The 19,132-nt window shown below is 38.4% G+C and overlaps 1 protein-coding gene across 2 annotated transcripts in view; it reads right to left on the reverse strand.

Moving 5' to 3' along the window:
* Nucleotides 1-486: 486 nt before the first annotated feature.
* Nucleotides 487-19,132, reverse strand: part of ptpra (protein tyrosine phosphatase, receptor type A) — a 37,521-nt gene continuing 18,875 nt past the window's right edge. Inside the window, exons 5-22 of one of the 2 annotated variants that reach the window (XM_015401978.1) lie at nucleotides 14,914-15,022; nucleotides 14,705-14,778; nucleotides 14,134-14,270; nucleotides 12,143-12,233; nucleotides 11,908-11,984; nucleotides 11,779-11,815; nucleotides 11,591-11,688; nucleotides 11,235-11,354; nucleotides 9,814-9,980; nucleotides 9,609-9,744; nucleotides 9,373-9,522; nucleotides 9,192-9,285; nucleotides 8,747-8,823; nucleotides 8,513-8,647; nucleotides 6,643-6,768; nucleotides 6,380-6,531; nucleotides 6,091-6,226; nucleotides 487-4,162 (exon numbers count right to left, since the gene is read on the reverse strand). In XM_015401978.1, the coding sequence (XP_015257464.1) occupies nucleotides 4,088-4,162; nucleotides 6,091-6,226; nucleotides 6,380-6,531; nucleotides 6,643-6,768; nucleotides 8,513-8,647; nucleotides 8,747-8,823; nucleotides 9,192-9,285; nucleotides 9,373-9,522; nucleotides 9,609-9,744; nucleotides 9,814-9,980; nucleotides 11,235-11,354; nucleotides 11,591-11,688; nucleotides 11,779-11,815; nucleotides 11,908-11,984; nucleotides 12,143-12,233; nucleotides 14,134-14,270; nucleotides 14,705-14,778; nucleotides 14,914-15,022 (1,991 nt within the window). In that variant the 3' untranslated portion in view covers nucleotides 487-4,087. Of the gene's footprint in view, nucleotides 4,163-6,090; nucleotides 6,227-6,379; nucleotides 6,532-6,642; nucleotides 6,769-8,512; nucleotides 8,648-8,746; nucleotides 8,824-9,191; nucleotides 9,286-9,372; nucleotides 9,523-9,608; nucleotides 9,745-9,813; nucleotides 9,981-11,234; nucleotides 11,355-11,590; nucleotides 11,689-11,778; nucleotides 11,816-11,907; nucleotides 11,985-12,142; nucleotides 12,234-14,133; nucleotides 14,271-14,704; nucleotides 14,779-14,913; nucleotides 15,026-19,132 lie in introns of both variants that reach the window. The other variant, XM_015401977.1, reaches the window with a different exon arrangement.

Here is a 19,132-nt window from a genome sequence, read left to right on the forward strand (position 1 = left end):
TCCCTGATTTAGCTCTTGACTCTAGTTTGACTTTTATTAAAACATGAATTTTCCTCTGGTAAAGTCATCCTTACTCATGCTGATGTGTGCTTGGATCCTCAGATGTTGGTACATCAAATCCAATTTTTTCAGCTTTCCAGCGAGGACTTGAAAAAGTGATTTTCAAATCACTATAAAAAAAAAAAATCTTAATTATTTTATTTATTTATATATATATATATATATATATATTTATTTATATATATATATATATAAATAAAACTACTTTTCTTTCCTCACACAAATGCCATAATGTTCCAAAGTCTCCAACAGGATTATATATTAGCAATGTCTGGTTAGGAAACAAATAATCCAAGTAGTTTAAATCTATGAACCAAAACTAAATATTTAATTCATTAAATAACTTTTCCAAATCAACAGAAAACTTTGAGCACATTCCGTTAAAAAAGATTAATTGCATTTTGAACAATAAAATCTGTACAAATGTTAAAATTCCAAGCACTTTATTAGGTTCGAACAGTATCTTGTTTATAAAGGCCATTTAGCATTATATAATTATATATAATTTTATCATATATATAATTATATACATATATGAATAACAAAAACACTAGAAACCAACTTAAACAAATACTTAAAAAAAATTGCTTAAGACATTCTTTTCAAATTAAAAATGGCCAAAATATCTAACATTTCAAATGGTCCCGATACAGTTCAGTTAACACCTTTAAAAAAAAAAAAGGAAAAAAAGATGAAAGTGTGTATGGGTGGGGTGGTGACAGAAATGAAAAATAAGTGAGGCAGCAGACAACATGACATATAAATAAACTTACATTATGTACATAAGAGGGGTGAGAAAGTGGACCACTTAAACCGCCCAAAGGACACAGTTAAAGGAATAAGTTTGATAACGGACACAAAAAGGTGGCAGCAAGATGGATTTTATACTCCGGCTATCGGCTGTTTCTTAATGATTTCAATGAGGCATCAAAAATGCTCACATGGGATGTCTTAGAAAATAAAGGGAGTTATTCTTTTTATTGTGATAAGAGATTGAACTACATTTCTTAAAAGAAAAAAAAAAAACTATACATATTTACTCAAAGAAATCCACAACAGATTAGCTGTAATGGACCCATTTTTCACTGATATGGAAATAAAGCCAAAACATTCAAATTAAATTAGTCACAAAAGCATCTAAACGTTAGTTTCGTCTATTCATACAAGGGATAGAAACTGAAGGGAATGTGTAGGGAAGAGTGATCGACACAGTCTTGAATTTTGGCTCCTCTTCCATACAACAAAGGATTTCTCGGTTAAATAGAGGATGGCGAGGGACGAGCGTGCCAGTTAAGAAAAAAACCCCCAAAAGGTTAACATTGCTTCCAACACCTCGGGAGAGTTAAGCCTGGAGATTCGGCTGGCTTTAAAAATAAACCCTACTGCTGAGGCACTTTTTATTTCAATTTAGAAATAATAGATCCTCTGGTGGGTTGGCACAGTGTCATGTTTGGCTTCCAAACTGCAGTGTCATCAAACTGCGCAACAAATACCATGTAACCTAAGCACACACAGAAACACTAAACACCTCCTTTTCTATTAACATAATGGCAGCCCCAGCACTAATGAAGGGGTGGGGGGGATTCACGGCACTTCCCATTGAGTGCTGGCAATTTTTATGCCTTTAAAAGCAAGGATGCACGGTTTCAGGGAATGGAACCATGTAAATGGATCTAAGAGGGGAGCTGAGACCTGAAGGAGCTTCTGAAACATTCCTAGACGTCCTTCTTCTTCTAAATACAAGACCATGTTTTCTCTCTGGCTTTACCTTTTGGTGGATTTAAGGGCTTTACTTTTAGTGCAAATATTGCATGAGTGCTCAAACGGTCAAAATTATGCAATCATCTTTTCTTTTGAATTCAGCGCACACTTCCTAACCGCAGCAAGATCATTTGATTGTGCTCATTCCTTTTATAAAGGTTATCAAATACAAGAGGTTATTGTTATGTAGATTGTGCGCAAGAATGGCTGTGTTTGGTTTATGTATGAAACGGGCTGCGAAAAAAACTAAATCCTTCAAAGGAAAAGAAACCCTGATTTGTTCAATCAGATTTTTCAAACTCTGTTCATGTCAGACCTTTGCTGAACGAAATCGCTTTTCTTTCATTAGTCGCAAAGGGCACAGCCTCAAAAGTGACCCTAGTTTTTGTAAGATTACTGCAGCCAAGTAAAACAATAGAGTCTTAGGATCTTCACAAAGATGGCAGGTTAAGCCTCTTCTGGTGGGGGAAAAAAGATGGCCGTCGTCCCTTAAAGAAGATATAAGCTTAAAAAAAAAGATTGAAAAACATAAAAAAATAAACAGAATTTTTACTATTTGCAAATTTAAATTGGAAAAGAAAAAAGTTCTGCCTATATTTGTGGTTCGGCTCATTATCAAATGAGGTGATGATGCTGTAACAGAGAAGTTAAAAGCATTTGAGAAGCATCTTATCTTATGGAATAAAAACCCGCTAATATTGAAGTCCACCAATTTTTAAATAAATGCTTAGTTAGACTCCAGGAATGAACAAGGTCACTGGAACACTGATTTTAGCCTGATCTGATCTTTCCCTGATTGGTGAACGCACCATATCTAAGGCTAGCAAGCAGCGCTAACATGCGCACTCTGTGGTGTAGAAGTGGTAAAGGAGGGAAGGGAGATACATTGATAATAGTCATTTCTAGCCCCATTAAAGTCAAAAGGAAGGCATCGCAGCAGAAGATCTAAATTAAGGGCCATCACAGAAGGCTGTTTTAGTAGCGGGATGCTAATGGCTAACAGGAGATTCTTACGGTTTAAATGTTAACTGTAATTCCTTTGTCTTTGTTTTTAAATAGTCAAACCCTGTTTTACAGTAATGGCCCTCGCATAAACAGAGAGCCACTCTGTAACTAGTCTATATAATTATTGACTTCTCATGGCTAGAAGGTGAGAAAAATCTCTTTTCACGCTGCTCTTGTGTCACAGTAGTTCAGAAATAACAGAAATGGCTAAATTCGGAATCTGCATGTCAAAGCTTCACAGTAACCGAAGATCAGCTGCTAGATTTCGATCCATGGATCTCTACTGCTGGATAGTTTGTTCTGAAAGTCTTGGGCTAATAGAGCAAACGGGAGTGAAGGACTTTGGCACATAGCAGACTACAGACAGTGATGGGAGGAAAACACAGTGGATTCGTTCTGCCACATTAAACTAGAGCTTAAACACTCAAATTCTGCCGATAATGAGTGAAAACCTGAGATTATGAGCTACGCCACGGAGGTTCAGGCCTGGGACTGCAAATCAGCTTCGAACCCCTGAAACAAAGAGAGGTTGTGGATGTCTTGAATAAAGTTTTCAGCCACGTATTGATGATGCAACAGGCTTTTACTCATGTGAGTTTGTTTAGAAATATCTGGGAGTAGAAAACAGTTTAGGGTCAACTCTTCTGCTACCTGAAACGTGTCGCTACAAAGAGGCTCAGGCCAAGTTTAAAAACACTTTAAGTCTCTTTCGCTAAACCTTAATCATAAAAACAAAACAAAAACAAACATCATTATCTTGACGCTTGATGTTGCACATTAGCCACCAAAACATTTGGTTTGTATTCATATATATTTATATTTTTTTATATATCTGTATATACCAATAAAATACATTACAGGTGCCACTTGAAAATGCAGCCAAACTCAAAACTGTGTCTGAAAACAAAGTGATAAAATGTAACACAGTAAGTATATATATATACACATGTTGAGGGTGAAAATGTAAAGCAAGAAAAAAAGGGGGATGGTTTGTTATTAACATCCTTACAAAATATTCAAGAAGGCATCTCAGTAACTTTGTGTCCATCTGCGCCGCCCCGTCCTCCAGGCGTAGACATCTGTTCCCTTTTCCAGCGGGTAGTTTATTCCCATCCCCTGATTGCATCATCAGTCTCTCTTTATCCTCCCTCAGAACGGGAATATGCAGTTGCTGCAAGACATTGTATGTGTTCTGCTACACGCTTATACTCGTAATAAGTGTATGTGGATGTCCATCCATTGGTCGCTCCTCGGAAAGGCCCTACTTGAAGTTGGCGTAGTCAGAAAACGCATCAATATATTCCTGGACCACTTTGTAGCAGAACTCATACTGCTCCTGAGGAGATGATGCGGAAAGGAAAAATTAAAAACACGATAGCTCTGATCTAATGTAAGGACATAGTTAGCCTTAACGTGTTTTGTTTACAAGCAGATAGCATTGCTCCCTAAATCACTGACTGTTGCCCTTTTAAACTGAACCTATAAGGAAAATCTTATCTGGACTGTATGATCTTGAACAAAAGTGGAATGCAGAGTTTGCTTTTAATATGATAAAAACTGCACACACATCAAGTTTTTTATTCTAATCTGTGATGAAGCATTAAAAATCAAAACCACCTTTGTTTCCATTGCATTGAATAGGCTGTGTGCTGCAATTTGGGGCTGAATTTCCACATTTCCATGAATTTTCATGATTGTTTCAGTGGTAGTAGAAGAAGGTTGTTTCAAACACTGTCAGGTATAGTAACGAATTATTCTGCAGTCAGCAAACTACCAACATTTACTCAAAGCCCACTAAAAGGTGGCACTGCCTAGAAAAAAAATTATAGCAGCATCTCGTGAGTCGAGACAAAAATATGCAGGGATAAATATGGGATACACGCTTGACATCAGCTGGATTTGGGACTGAAAACTGAAGCCCACATGGCTTACTTCTGACTGGGCAGGTAAGAAAACATTATAGGTGCTGCTTTGAGCTTGATATGAAAAGGATCTGAGATCACAGAGGATTCTGTGAGGCCTAACCTGCAGTAGCAGACATTCAAAATGGCTCTTCCCAGTCAAGCGCCAGCCGAATGGCAGCCCACTTCCCAGCTAAATCCCCTCCTACTTCCAGCCACAAGAGTGACCCCCCTTTTGCATATTTTTTACTCTGACTCCACCCTTTCACTGAAATACAGGGTCTGACCAGGAGATGATGCTTCTCTTTAGATCTCCATGTCCATAAATACTGATAGAAAGAATATTTTAGTACAAATACTGATATTTAAAAAAAAGAATTATACGGGACCAGCCAATGGCCCATCAACCAAAGTAGGGAAATTTTGAATGGCTACTACTGTAGCTGTAATCCTGTAGCAGTTGCTGTGCAGCGATGAATGTTTACAGACGACACACTTTCCAAAAGCTTGTTAGGCTTATAAGCTCAATACATTAGCAGGGATATTACATTAGCAGCTTGCTGTAGCCACATGCTAAATGTTTTGCTGGTATAGTAACATTAGTTTTTTGCTCTACTATGGTTGGTTTGCACAACAGACAGACAGAAGCCAACATGAAAATTAAACTAAAATAAACAGTTACTTCTTCGCCTGATTGCTGCTGTCATTAAATGGATTTGTAGTAAACCATCACGTAAAGGCCCACTTTGTTTCTATCCTGTGTATAACATCTTTAGAAAACATAAGTTCCCTTATAGAGCAGAATCCCTAGAATAAACTAGATTTTTAAAGATATACAACTTTATTAAGATATACCTAAAGTAATTAAATCAGTTCTAATATATTTAGTTAAGCCTCAATCATTTTTCTAGGCATGTTACTTGTGATTTCCTGCTAAGGTAATTCAATCATCAAATGGCTTGAGCTAGGCACTACAGTTTGTTTTCAGTGATCCTATTTTCTCTTGTATAGACATTTGATTTTAAGGTTGGTTCTGTTGCAGAACAGAAACAGAAAATCATTTTGTTCATGAAACTGGGCAAAATGTGCGTCTTATACGGTAAGAGGAGAAATAAAAAGGTAGATTAAGAACCTTGCTGTGAGGTCATGGAGCTGTGCAGCTGTTATTCTATCATCCAGCAGCTAAGGTGAAGTGGTACTAAGAGGGTATTAAATAAATCTTTCAACTTCTATTTTATATATTTCTGTAACCCCCCCTGATGTAGTAATATAACCACAGTCCATTTTCTATCTGAGATAAAAGTCACTGACAAAGAAGCAGTTCATTTAAGAACCAAACTGTTTTGGTTTGAGAGGCTCCTACCAGTGTCTGCACCATGTGCGGTCTCTGTAGTCTGAGGCTCTTCACTGTTTGGAAGACATCCAGGATGCCCTCTGCCTTCACTCTCTCCAGAACTGTGCTAAGAGCACAGAAAGTCCCTGTCCGGCCAGCACCGGCACTGCAAACACAAAGCATCAGTTCAAGCAGCCTCCCAGTGGTAAACACTGAGATACGAGACACATTGAACCGTTGGTGTCCCTATTCAATTGGTATAATCATATTCAGAACACAAATAAATGAGAAGAGCTTAATCTGGGGTCAATATTCTTACCTGCAGTGAACTGTGATGGGATGGTTGCCAGACTGTTGCTGCTGTTTCTGCACCGCAGCGATTATGTTGATCATGCCTTTACCATCTGTAGGGATGCCAACCTCTGGCCAGCCGTGGAAATGAAACTGACGCACCAGTCGAGCCTTGTTCTCCTGGACATCATCAACAACAACATTCACCATGTGCAGTACAACAAAGAGGCTGCTGGGCCATTCTCTGATTAGGCAGAGCTGAGCAGAGGTTTGGTCCAAGTCCTTTCTCACCCTGTTGTTGGTGACCAAGAGGTCCCGAACCGTGTAGCTCTCATTCTCCTCCTCCCTTTTCAGCTCGATGATGATGTCCCCGTGTGACACCACTCCATCACTGGGCCAATACTGAGCACACTTCTCCTAAAGGACACAAGCATGCAAAAAGATCATGAGGTTTATCAGAACTGCATGGAACTGAGAACTTTTAGGCTTATTTTCTATTTGGAAATTATAATTTCATGCATACAATCTGAAAGTTTGAAGAGTAACCTCTTTTGAGACATGCACTCATCAGCCGTAACCACAACATACCGCACTATACGTACTAATAGTAATAATAATTTAACTTTGTTGATCTCACATTGGATAAATTTACCTCTGCATTTAACCCATCCCCTTGGGGAGCAGTGGGCTGCCATTGTGTGGCGCCTGGAGAGCAATGGGGGGTTAAGGGTCTTGCTCAGAGACCCAAAGTGGCAGCCTGTGGGAGTGAGGCTCAAACTCAGAACCTCAGGATTCCTAGCTCTATGCTCCAACTACTAGGCCACCACTCCCCTTTTTATATATTCTTCACATAATGTTAGCAGCAAATTCTTTCAGTCTTAAGTAAGATACGAGGTTACATTTCCATGGATTGGACCCATTTCTCAAGAACATTATAAGATTAAATTAAATTAATCAAATGAAATGAAATAATAAATAAAATAAAAAAAAAGAAAAGCAGCCATGAAGGACTATATAAAGATACCAACAGGAAGGTTGTTAGGACCCAGGTCTTGCTGCAGATAATAGAGTCATTTTTGGTTTTTGGTCTTTCTGCATGGAGTTTGCATGTTCTCCCTGAGCATGCGTGGGTTCTCTCGGGGTACTCCGGCCTCCTCCCACAGTCCAAAAACATGACTGTTAGGTTAATTGGCTTCTTCTGTGTGTGAATGTCCAGGGTGTACCCCGCCCCTTGCCCATAGACAGCTGGAGATAGGCACCAGCACCCCTAGCGACCCCACTTGGGATAAGATGGATGAATGGATATTGGTTCTGGCAGGCTATGAAGGCCTTCCATGTGACAGGAGAAGAAAACATGATAAATCGGATTATGAAACCATCTCCTGCTGGAAAAAACAGTCTAGGTCTGAACGTGATACCTTGGTGTATTATGACAGGATTGCATCAGAACCAGAATTTCCTTCTTCACTAGTTTAAGCAACAGGAGCTCTGCTACCTTAGATCTGGACATGAAGTACCTACTGCTGCTCATGAACCTGTTGCTGTTTCAGCACTTAACAGGTCCTGACGAAGCAGACCATCAAGAACCAAAGGTTAGGAGAACCACTGATCCGTTGAAATTCAGGCCAAACTAAAACTAGTGACTTACTAACACATGTAGTGGTGATACTAACATGGACAGTCAGTGGTCACAAAGCTAAACCTGACTCATGGAAATATTTCAGAATACATCATCATGCTGAAATTTTTGGTAGATTTCAGCGCACTGGTCGATTACGAGCAGGTGTTCACAGATTCATTAGTGCATTCAGCAGTTGCACCATGATGTCATGGGAAGCTCCGATGTTGTTTTTGTTTCATTGTTGAAGCTAATGTGTTTAATTTTCAGCGACACCTAAAGGTCAGACTGCAGCAAGATGAACCCCTACCCTCCCCACTTCTAACCTTCCAACAATAGTTTTAAGTTTATATATAAATAAGTTGTACTGGTTTATCTTTATTTCATAGAAGCATTTTTAATATCAGCAATTATACTTTAGCAAAATTTTGCACATTGAAAAAACAACCAGACAATAATGTCTATTTATCAGAACTGAGCATAAGGCTTAAATCAATCTATTTTAGTTAATAACCAGATTTATAACGTAGTTCTTGGACACACCTGTCCTCTCTCCTCCAGTTCGGTGAGCATAACAATAGAGCAGCTCCTCCACTCCCAGATCATCCTCCAGAAATCCTCTATGGTGTGCAGCAGGGGTCCCTGACTAGCGATGTAAGCATCTTTCTGACGGTAGCCCTGCAACCAGCAAGAGGAAAGACAGGAAAGATCGTCCAAAAAGGGAGGAGTTTGGTTAAATTCTAAAAGATGTGGATCAAGCATTTCTTAAACACTTACATCAATGAAGGAGGCGTTGACATAGTCCGTGTTTTCTTCTCCCCGTTTGACAGGAATGATGACTCTGTTAAACTCATCTGTTAATGAGAGAACGTTGATGTATTTGGGCTTCATTAGCAGGTATGAACTGCACTCAAATCAACAACCCCTGACAACAAGCTTTCAGCCGCTCTGCTCCCCAGCTCTGGAACTCACTTCCTCCCGACCTCCGCAGTATTGACTCTCTCCCCTTATTCAAAGCCAGACTCAAAACCCATCTGTTCCAGCTCGCTTATCTGTGAATATACTGCTTTTTTCCCTATCCATGATTGTTTTTTTTTTATGTTCCTGTATCTGTATTTTGTATTTCCATCTCTTTTTATTTATCTTTTGTATTATTTGTAAAGTGACCTTGAGTGTCAAGAAAGGTGCTGTTAAATAAAATGTATTATTATTAACAACTCACATGGAATGATCTGTAGCACTCTGTTCTTCTTCATGTTCAGAGGCAGGTTGCCCGTTCTCATCTTGTCGTTCTGAATCTTGATTGATGTTAGTTTCTGGAGGTTGTAAAATACTTATTTTATTCATGCTAAACTTTAATGTAGATTTTCTTTTTTTAACAAGCAAATAACACAGAAGCAGACCTTAAATTCAGCTTCAAGCCCATTGCAGCCAGCTCCAGGTGAGTTAGCACCAAGTTTAGCTAAGTGGCACTCTAGCGAGGTCACCTCTAGCTCTGTGTCTCCATACAAGTAGTGCTCTAACAATGCTTGGAAGATGAAAACATACTGCATCTGTGAGGAATAAAGGGAGATGATTATTGACTGATATTCATTACTTTGTGCTTCCATTTGACGGGGCTTGTTAAGATTAAACGTACATCGGTCTGGACCATCTGACAGCGCTGGGCTCTTATCCTGGTGACGAAGCCAAACACGTCCACCTTCCTCTCTGTGTTCATCATGTCCAACATGGCATCAATCACTATAAACGTACCTGTCCTTCCCACGCCCGCACTGTGAGACAGGAACACCTTCTTGTAACCAAATGTGTAAGAAACAACAAACATCCAGCCAGACACTAACCTGCAGTGAACAACAATAGGGCCTGCATAATTTGGGTTGCAGTTCTTGACTTTCTTGAGGAACTTGAGCATACCGATTGGAGTGAAGGGAACCCCGAAATCTGGCCAGCTGGTGAAGTGGAACTGAGTTATGAGCCTCTGAGGCTTCTTTCCAGAAACATCCCCCACCTAAAACAGATGTTTATAAAAGCATCAGAGAAAAAGGTGAGTGCATAAACGCCTTGCTTTGATAATGATATTTTAGATATCAAGAGGTTTCCAGGTGGGAACGTAGATTTCCAAAAATGCAGCCCGATCCTACTTTAAAGGCTCTGGATTTTTCAGAGCAGCAGAGCTCCAATAACAAACTGCACCGGCATCAGGCGAAGCGGACGGCTGAAGTTGGCTTTCACATCTCACTACATCTAATCTGGGCCGATCACTCTCTCATTTTATGGCAGCTGCCATCTGGACGTGGCTGCTGAATTAAACGTATATGTGTGGGAAAAATGCATGTACCAGAATATAACACCAACGTATTTCTGTAGAATTTTAATTTAACAAAAACTATTTGGGGCTATAGTTGTGACAAATACACTTTCTTTAACATTGTTCTGGTCCATGCAGATATATAGAGTTGGATAACTCTAAGAACAAACAGAAACATGCTGTAAATATTCTGAACAATGGAATCTTCAGTAGTGCTTTTGTAAAAATACAATCCAGATTTTCCAAAACTTAAATCTTCATAAATAGCAAATTTGATCCACCAAATTCTTTCAGTCCTCCTGGTGACACATTGTAAACGGAATTGGGAATGCTAGTACCATACAACCAGAGGACTGCTAATCACCACCAGGGTATACATTTTAACATCTACATGATTTGATTTTGTCTTAATTACTATTTCACATCTTATAAATTAAACATACACTGAGATTGTCGAGGAGATCTTATCAAATCCTGTTAGTTCTCCACTTTCATCATAAAAAGATATATAACCAGTAGCTACAAGCCTAAACTAACTAAAAAGGGAAAGCTGGGAAATAATGATTTATGTTGTTTTCTTGATTTGCATTATTTTAATGCAACCAAGCAGCAGCATTTCAACCAGACAGATTCAAAAGTAGGTAGCATTAAAGAAAAAAGCGAAACAGTTTCCTCACTTCAAGGGGAATATTTTTGTTTCCTTTTCTGTCCTTCATGTTGCCATTTATCCGTTTCTTTAACAATGATGTTCGTAGATAAGATGCCGCTTTGTTAATATGTATGTATTTACAAAGATGCTTCAAACCAACAGATATTGAACCCTAATATTTAATATCCAAGCTAAGAGGTTGTCTAGCCTTTCAGCTGTGCAATATGATGAGTAATTTTCCATTTTCCAACTCTTTAATGAGTAAAACCCCAAAAAACACTTTTTTTTTTTTTTTTTTTTAATACCTGTTGGATGCAGAATTTGCGGATTGTGTAGTCAACCAGAACCACTGCGTCCTCAACAGACACGCGGATGTTCCCGTATGTCCAGCAGCCCTGGTCCGGCCAGTACTGCGCACACTTACACTGAAAATAAAAGAATCAAACACCTGCACATTGGTTTCCATTTTCACCAGAACTGTAACATTAGAGGAAACAGGAAATTTAGAGATATAAAGTTGTTAATTACCCCCCCCCCCCCACATTCGTTAAAACCACTACTTATCAGCATATTAGTAGTTTTTTTAAATATTCAAATCAAAGGTTAACCATCTAAATGCAAATATGTTAAAGCAGTTCTAAGGAAGATCTTCCTCGCCTACCTCTTTTCTCTCCTTCAGATTGGTCACCATGACAATGGTGGCTGTGTTCTGCTCCCAAATCATCCTCCAAAAATCGTTCACTGTTTCCTCCTTTGGCCCTTTGAGATCAGAAGGAACATTACAATCAGCACAGAGGAATCATTGAGATAAGCAGCGAACGACAGCACAGCTTCTGCCGCCGCCCTCACCTTGAGCTGCAATAAACTTATTCTTCTCTTGGTACCCCTGCAACAAAAAATACCAAAAGGAGAGATTACAGCATATTTAACAGAAGTAGATATTTTCTTATGGAATAAAAATAATGAGCAAGTACTAACATTTATAAATGAAGCATTGATAAAGTCAGAATCTGGGACTCCTTCCAGAGACGAGAGATGAACCCTGGAGTGATCGTCTGAAACAAAAGGAGAAGTTATTGGTAAAAAGAGAAAAAATACTATATGTATCTGTTAACTCAATCCCTGGTGAGTGGAAAGTAACCAACCCAGGTGTGGTTAGAAATAAATATGTCATTACTTGTGCAGCCTGACTCAGCATTCAGGTATCACTCACATGGCAGGATGTTGACATATCTGTTCTTTTCTTTGTTCTCATCTTTGGAAGCCGCATCACATGATGCCTGAATGGGGCAGACCGGTAGGGCCTAAACAATGGAAACACATATGAGGACCAAATGAAAGAAAGATAAATGAACATCTCATATCCTGATATCTGACCAATTACAGTTAAATCTTAAAAGTATATCTAACAGCTCGTAGCCTTAAGATAATTTTTCTATAAATCTGTTGCAACTTTTGAAACTTTTTGTTCACTTTGAGGAAGACCTTCTTTTTTTTAATTAAGATAGTTCTCTTGATTATCATTCATCTTAGTTCAAAGGTTATCATATCCTGTTTTTGTTTTTTTTTTTATAAAAAAGAAACATGAAATGCTATGTATTATATATTTGAAGTAGTGTTTGTTTAGAAATCAGTTATAGTCCTCTCTACCATAGGAAAGTATTTTTATCCCTTGTTTTCACTTTTTTTCTAATCTTTCATGTATTTATTTATTTTTTTTAAAAGAATTAGATCAACAAAACAGAGCTGATCATTTTAAATTTAAAGAGTGATCTATTTTTACAAACAAAACCTAAAACATGCGGTTTGTGCATATAGTTATAGTCTCCTATATCTTTAATCACAAACACATCTGAGGATTGTTAATACCAGGTTCAGCCATGTAGAGTGAAATATTTTTGGTCAACTCTACTATAAAATTGCCACAGATCTACTGAATTTAGGTCTAGGGCTGAATGGCAGCGTAAACCTATATCCCTATATCATGACATCATTTTTATTTTCAATCCAACAATATAATTCCTATATTGAGATGCAAAAAAACTGCCAAGAGAACCTAAAACAGATTCCCATCTTACTTCTGAACATTTCTGGCCAACTCTATGAAACTCCTCCTATACATTGTAGATATAATTATTCTTATGCAGATTTACCATTTAAATCAACATTTAACTTTACTTATTAGGTGATAAAGCTTAACAGATTAAATAACTTTTTTTTTCTCTGTCCAAGGGTTCTTTCCTTTTTAACAGTTTCTCTGATGCCGACTCCTTTATTTTTGCCTGATTAACTGTGCTCAAGAAGACAAACAAACCAAGGAAAGAATGTTCACAAATCACTACAATAAATTAGCAAACCTTATAACTAGCTCAGAAAACACAAACCGAAGGTCTCCGGTCAAATATGAAACATCAAACTTCTGATAAACTCTTGTTCACCCTGAAAGCTTATGTTATCCTGTTTATTAATAAAAAAAAATTTCTGCACATCTCATCTTTGGTCAAACAAAACAGATCCCATCCATATTTATTTTTCCCTGTGCACACTGACAACACTGGTAATATGTCAACAAAACCTCAAACACAGCAAGGATCAACTCAGTCCCAACAAAACCGATCACTTAACACATCCCATAATACCACATGCTGGCTGCCTGTCGGCGGTGAAAATCTACCGCCCTGCTTTACTTTTAAGGCTGCAGGTTGTGCTCAGCTCCTCTACTCTGATTGGAACTTCAAGCTATGTGACTGATTGGTTGCTTATTATGGGCAACATGCTTTCAACATCCTACCTTCATGCAACAAAGTTTTCTTTTCATCAGATGCTAAAAACATTTGAGCAGCAGGACTTGCAGCAGACTTGCTGTGACATCAAAGTTTGATTGTTGTTTTTAATCTTAAAGATTACAGAGTGACAGATTTCAGTTGTTTAAATGATTTCAGTTAAATCATTTAAATCAGTCTGCAGATGATTTACAGAACTTTGATTTATGACCAGGTAATATAAAAATGCTTAATGTTAACAGATAATATAGGTCATATTCAACATGCTTGAGCACATCGGCACCTTTTTTTAGACTGCATCTCAGATGAACGTTTCCCCAACTTTTATAAGGAGCATTAAAAATAGTTTCGAATTGATCTTTAACTTTAAGCTCCAGACCTCTGTGTGCTATCAGAGGATGTTTGCTTCAGTTTGTCTTACATTAAACTCCTCCCTGAAGAGCTTGTTGTCATCAGCCATGCGACGGTTCATTTCTTCCTCGAGTTTGTCTACGGGAATGGGTGGGTACTTCCTGTTTGTGCTGGGAGACCGAGCCAATAGCGGCACACTCTGGAGTTCTGCTCCAAGAACCGGGAAGGAAGGAGGCGAGAGTGGAAAAGGGAGGGGGGGGGAGTTGGAGGGGAAGGGAGATAGAGAAATGAGATAAAGTGGAATGGAACTACCATTCAGGATGGAAACCTCACTTCAACATTCATCATCAGTTTGTAAAATGCCCAGCAGAGGGCAGTGTGACACAGCAACGCAATGATGGAAGCCCCGTTGATTAGGTAATCACAATAAACAAATGCCTCTTGAAAACAGTTAATGCTATCGGTCGGGAGACAAAATCCATCACGGGTTATCAGGAAAAACAAGATCAACAGCTTTCATCAAGTTGCTGGTAAATATTTGGCAGTGTGACCAAAAACAATTAAATTGGGTTTTTATCACGGAAACAAATAAAAAGCACACCTTGGCATACATCTCCTGTGTGTTCATGTGGGTGTTTTACCTGTATCATCTGATCTGCCATTGGTCAATCTGAAGGAGTTAGAATGGCTTCCTGCTTGTTTGTACCTCTTGAATCTATCAAACATCAAAGCAGAGCAATCATGCAGTTTTAGCAGTTCAGTCAGTCAGTCATCGTGTGGCGGCAGCAGCACGTCCAGCGGTTTAACACAGGGCTCTGCTGTCTGAAGAGAAAAGAATACTTTGACTGACCTGAGCATGTAAAGGATGATGATGATGAAGACGATGACCAGCACGGAGGACAGGGCCACCATCACGGCGATTATTTGCATTTCCTCAGACTCATCTGGATCGTCTCCATCTGTTTTAGAGTGGGGAAGAAAAAGTCCGACCAAGTTAGAAAAATTATTTGATCCATCAAGGTTTTTGTTGCATCAACAGCTTCAGCAGAGTGGGAGGAGAACTGTTTTTTGCAAAATAAAAAAAACAAACAAAAAACAGATTTTAGGTCTATAGAAGAACAGAAGGAAACACCAACTTACAAGTCAACAACAGTCTACAGAATACTTCCAACACCTACATCCTAATGATTCAGTGCCTACCAATTATGACAACAGTTCTTCCTAAAACCCAACAGTTCCTACATTCAATGAGTCAGAAATAGACATTGACATGATATATCAGGAGGGTATAACAAGGTTTTAAGAAAATAACGGTTTAGTTAGCTGGCTGACACGTTTCTCTAATATGCAGTAATGCAACACGCCTGATTTAAAAACTTTCAAGGTATTAAACCCATAGGATGGCCATTAGAGCTGTCATGTCCCACATTCATAATTAAAAAGCCTCAGATATGAGTGATGTAGTTGATATAAAATAATATCAGGGGATTTTGATTTGCCTACTCGAGTAACTCCACAGATTGAACACTTGCAAACTTTTAGCATAATTTTAGCTTTCTAAGGATTTTTACAAATTCTGCCGCAGGTCAGTAATACGCTGTCTGCCTTTTGCAAGACTGACCTGTATATTTCTGTTCCATTACTGCTGTTGATATCAATTAGGAAGAGGAAGGTCTCAATCCCATCAAAGGTACAGTAAGATCTCGACTCTGCGTCATTTGAAATGATTAATCTGTGTGATGACATGGTTCTCCAAGTCTATACTGCAGGTCTATCATGAAAACGATATTAAAGGGGTGGGTTGTTCCCAGATACTCAGTAGGTAGTCCAAAAATATGACTATTGTGTGAAATGGCTTCTCCGTCTTGCCCTGTAATAGACTGGTGACCTGCTCAGAGTGGAGATAAGCATCTATCTATCAACTATCAAAGTACTTTTCCCATTTTAGTTTTTACAATGCTGATAGGCAGATTGTTTTGGTTGTAGGACATCAGCAATCTGCCCAACTTTAAAACAATCACTACCAGGAGAAAGACAAAGAGTTTTTAGAAAGCTATAATTTACAGCAATAATAAGAAACCATGGCTGGATTATGGGACAGGTTGTTAAAACATCAGATTTGTTTTTTTACTCCTTTGGTCAAGGAAAAACTTTTGCTGGGAGAAAAGACCTGTTGTTGTCAAAAAATTAAACTAAAAAGAAGTAAATGCAGTCCTGAAGACATGTGATGCATAACTGCACCGCAGTTCCGAGTTACCAAGTTATCGTTCATCGATTTCAATGATGTTCTTGACTGAGCTTTGCTTTTAGCCACTGCTGTAGTTTATTAAGTCAAATTGAAACCTGGGACAAAGGAATCCAAACTGGGAATCCATTAATATGTTACAGGCTTTGGACCCCCTCCTCCTCCTTCTCCACGTGTTAAGAAATGAACAGATAAATCACTTTTTAACAGAAGAGATAAACCATTCACTATAGCGGCATCTGTATGGAATCGATATGAGACTGAATGTTTGCGGTAAATTGAACAAAAATCATTCAAAGTTTAGATATAAAAGTTGTTTTATTATCAAAAGCCTTACAGCACAGCCGATTGTGAAAAAGAACAATAACGAATTAAACTTCATAGTAGCCATCCTTCGTTTTGCTCTTCGTGCAAATCACAATAGGTCATGTATTTTGTACCTATTCCCTCCATGTGCAGATCTTCTCTGTGACCTTTGGCTGCCATGATTACAACAAAAGATGAGGTCTGCTTAAATAACAAGTGGAGTTTGGTAAACAAAACGTGCCTGTACTCAACGTGCAGCCAGTGAATCTTTTTACTATGTTTCTTACTTTTTTAATTATTATTAATGTTGGTTATAAAGCTCCCTGACACAGTTTTTCTTTTTAAATCATCTTTTCTTTTTTAAATGTCATTACACGTTTATTTATTTCTTTTGCCTCGTGTACTGCTCGAATGCATTGCCCCCGGTGGGATTAATAAAGTGTTCTAAGTCTGAGTGAAACACGTTGGGGTGCCACAACAGAACAGACTTAACTAACGTTCATCATACAGTCAGAGCGCTAAAGAACAAAAATCATTTGTTCAACGTGATTAAAATAAAAATAAAAAATAAAAAAAAACAACTCTAAATACATCACTTGACTTTTGCTCTGTCTGGGAGAAGCATTTAGGAACACGAGAAGCAGTGAAGCTGCATTTTTACGCACAATCTGCCAGACTTTTCAGTGTTTTCAGTCGGACAATATGTTCATTGAGGAGAGCGTGAGAACAAAAGGCAGCGAGTGTCATGTGGAACTGACACAGCCTTGATGGATCCGATGCCATTTAGAGCCGGTCGCTGTGCTCCACTCCAGCCTCAAGGATGTCCAGAGAGAGAGACAATGGACCAATTGCATAATACCTTCGGAACGGAAAGCCATCAAGTTATATAATAGGGGGATTATATAGTCGAGTCACATATGTCTTATTCAAACTGACCGATTAGTTTATGCTTATTGGCTGCAAAATTCTTTGGATAATTTCTCAGAGGTGATGCAGCAAAACGGTTTCCTTCACAAAAGTATTAAACTTCCACATTTATTAGTCATGAATCAATATTAATAATCAATATTTTCTTCATTAAGGAAGACAGCCTGGGGCTACATGTAGATGCACGACCCTCGCCCTTTTATTTCAATAGCACAAAGCATTGCTTTTTTAATTAGGATCTGGTGTTAAAAACCGAATCAGAGCAGTGAATATTTGTGAAATGAAAGTGATGCATAGATTTCAAAGATATTTTATCACAGTCTCTTGGGATAAATCCAACTTCCACTGTAACTGCAGCTTTCGAGGAATTAGAAACTGACAATTGTTGATACTTTTTCCTTATAAAATAGCTATAACAGACATTTTCAAGCTTTGCTACAGGCTTCATTGTATATGGTTATTTCTATAAAATACTAGAATTAATGTGAACCACTGCATTGTAGTTCTGGTTTCACGTTTACAAGTGTTGTCCTTAGATTAGGGGATCCCCGATATTGTTTCAGGATTTAGCTGTGCGTTTCCTGGCCTTTTACAGTTACAGTTTTTTGTATCTCTGCTTCTGTCTCCTTGAACCCCACTCGGCCTCAGCAGAGCCTGGTTCTGCTGGAGGTTTCTTCCTGTTAAAATGGAGTTTTTCCTCTCCACTGTCGCTCAAAGCATGCTTAGTGTGAGTGATTGCATTTAAATGAATGAATGGATGCAATCAACTGGTTTTCCTTAGATAGAAAACTAAATCAATTTGACTGTATGATCTGGTGAACTGTAAAGTGCCTTGAGATGACATGTGTTGTGAATTGGCGCTATATAAATAAACTGAATTTAATTGAATTTAAAACTATTTTTGTTCGGTGATGGAAAGGATGTTTTCACACCACCTTTATTTTCTCTGTTTACTGCATTTCTCAGGTGATATACGGTACTATTAGAACAAGAAAAGTAAAAAAATAAGGTTGGGTCTAAAATGTTTTTTTTTTATAATAGTATATAATAATTTCAGTACAAGAGTGCTCTGTATCAATGAGACTCACAAAGGAGGGTTTGGAATGCAATAATCATTGTTGATCACGTTCCAAGTTCCCTGAACTCACACTTTGCATCTAAAAGTGATTGCCGGTTGGATGAAGCACTGCATGCCATAACCTGACATGGAGGACAGCGCCAATGATGCAAAAGGTCACAGAACAAGCTGAAAGCATAGATTTTAAAACGAGAAGCGTTAAGGTTGACCTGCTGTGTGGAATTTCTGCAAAAACGAATACTTCAGCTATAGACAAGAGCACATTCTTTCTGGTTTGCTGTCCCCCCTACATGGGAAAGTTTTATTTTAAACATGGCAAGCCTGACATACCCCCTCTTTTCCATGTATCCAAGGCTACGTTAACACTGCAGCCTGAAGTGACCCAAATCCGATTTTTTTGCCCAAATGCAACCTGGATCTGATCTTTTCATGGCAGTCTGAACAACAACATCAGATTTTTCCAATCCGACCAGGGGCCACTTGGCTATGTGGTCCTGAATCCGATACGAACCT

Source organism: Cyprinodon variegatus, unplaced genomic scaffold, assembly GCF_000732505.1.
Source record: "Cyprinodon variegatus isolate N-32 unplaced genomic scaffold, C_variegatus-1.0 Scaffold1280, whole genome shotgun sequence".
Taxonomy (NCBI): Eukaryota; Metazoa; Chordata; class Actinopteri; order Cyprinodontiformes; family Cyprinodontidae; genus Cyprinodon; species Cyprinodon variegatus.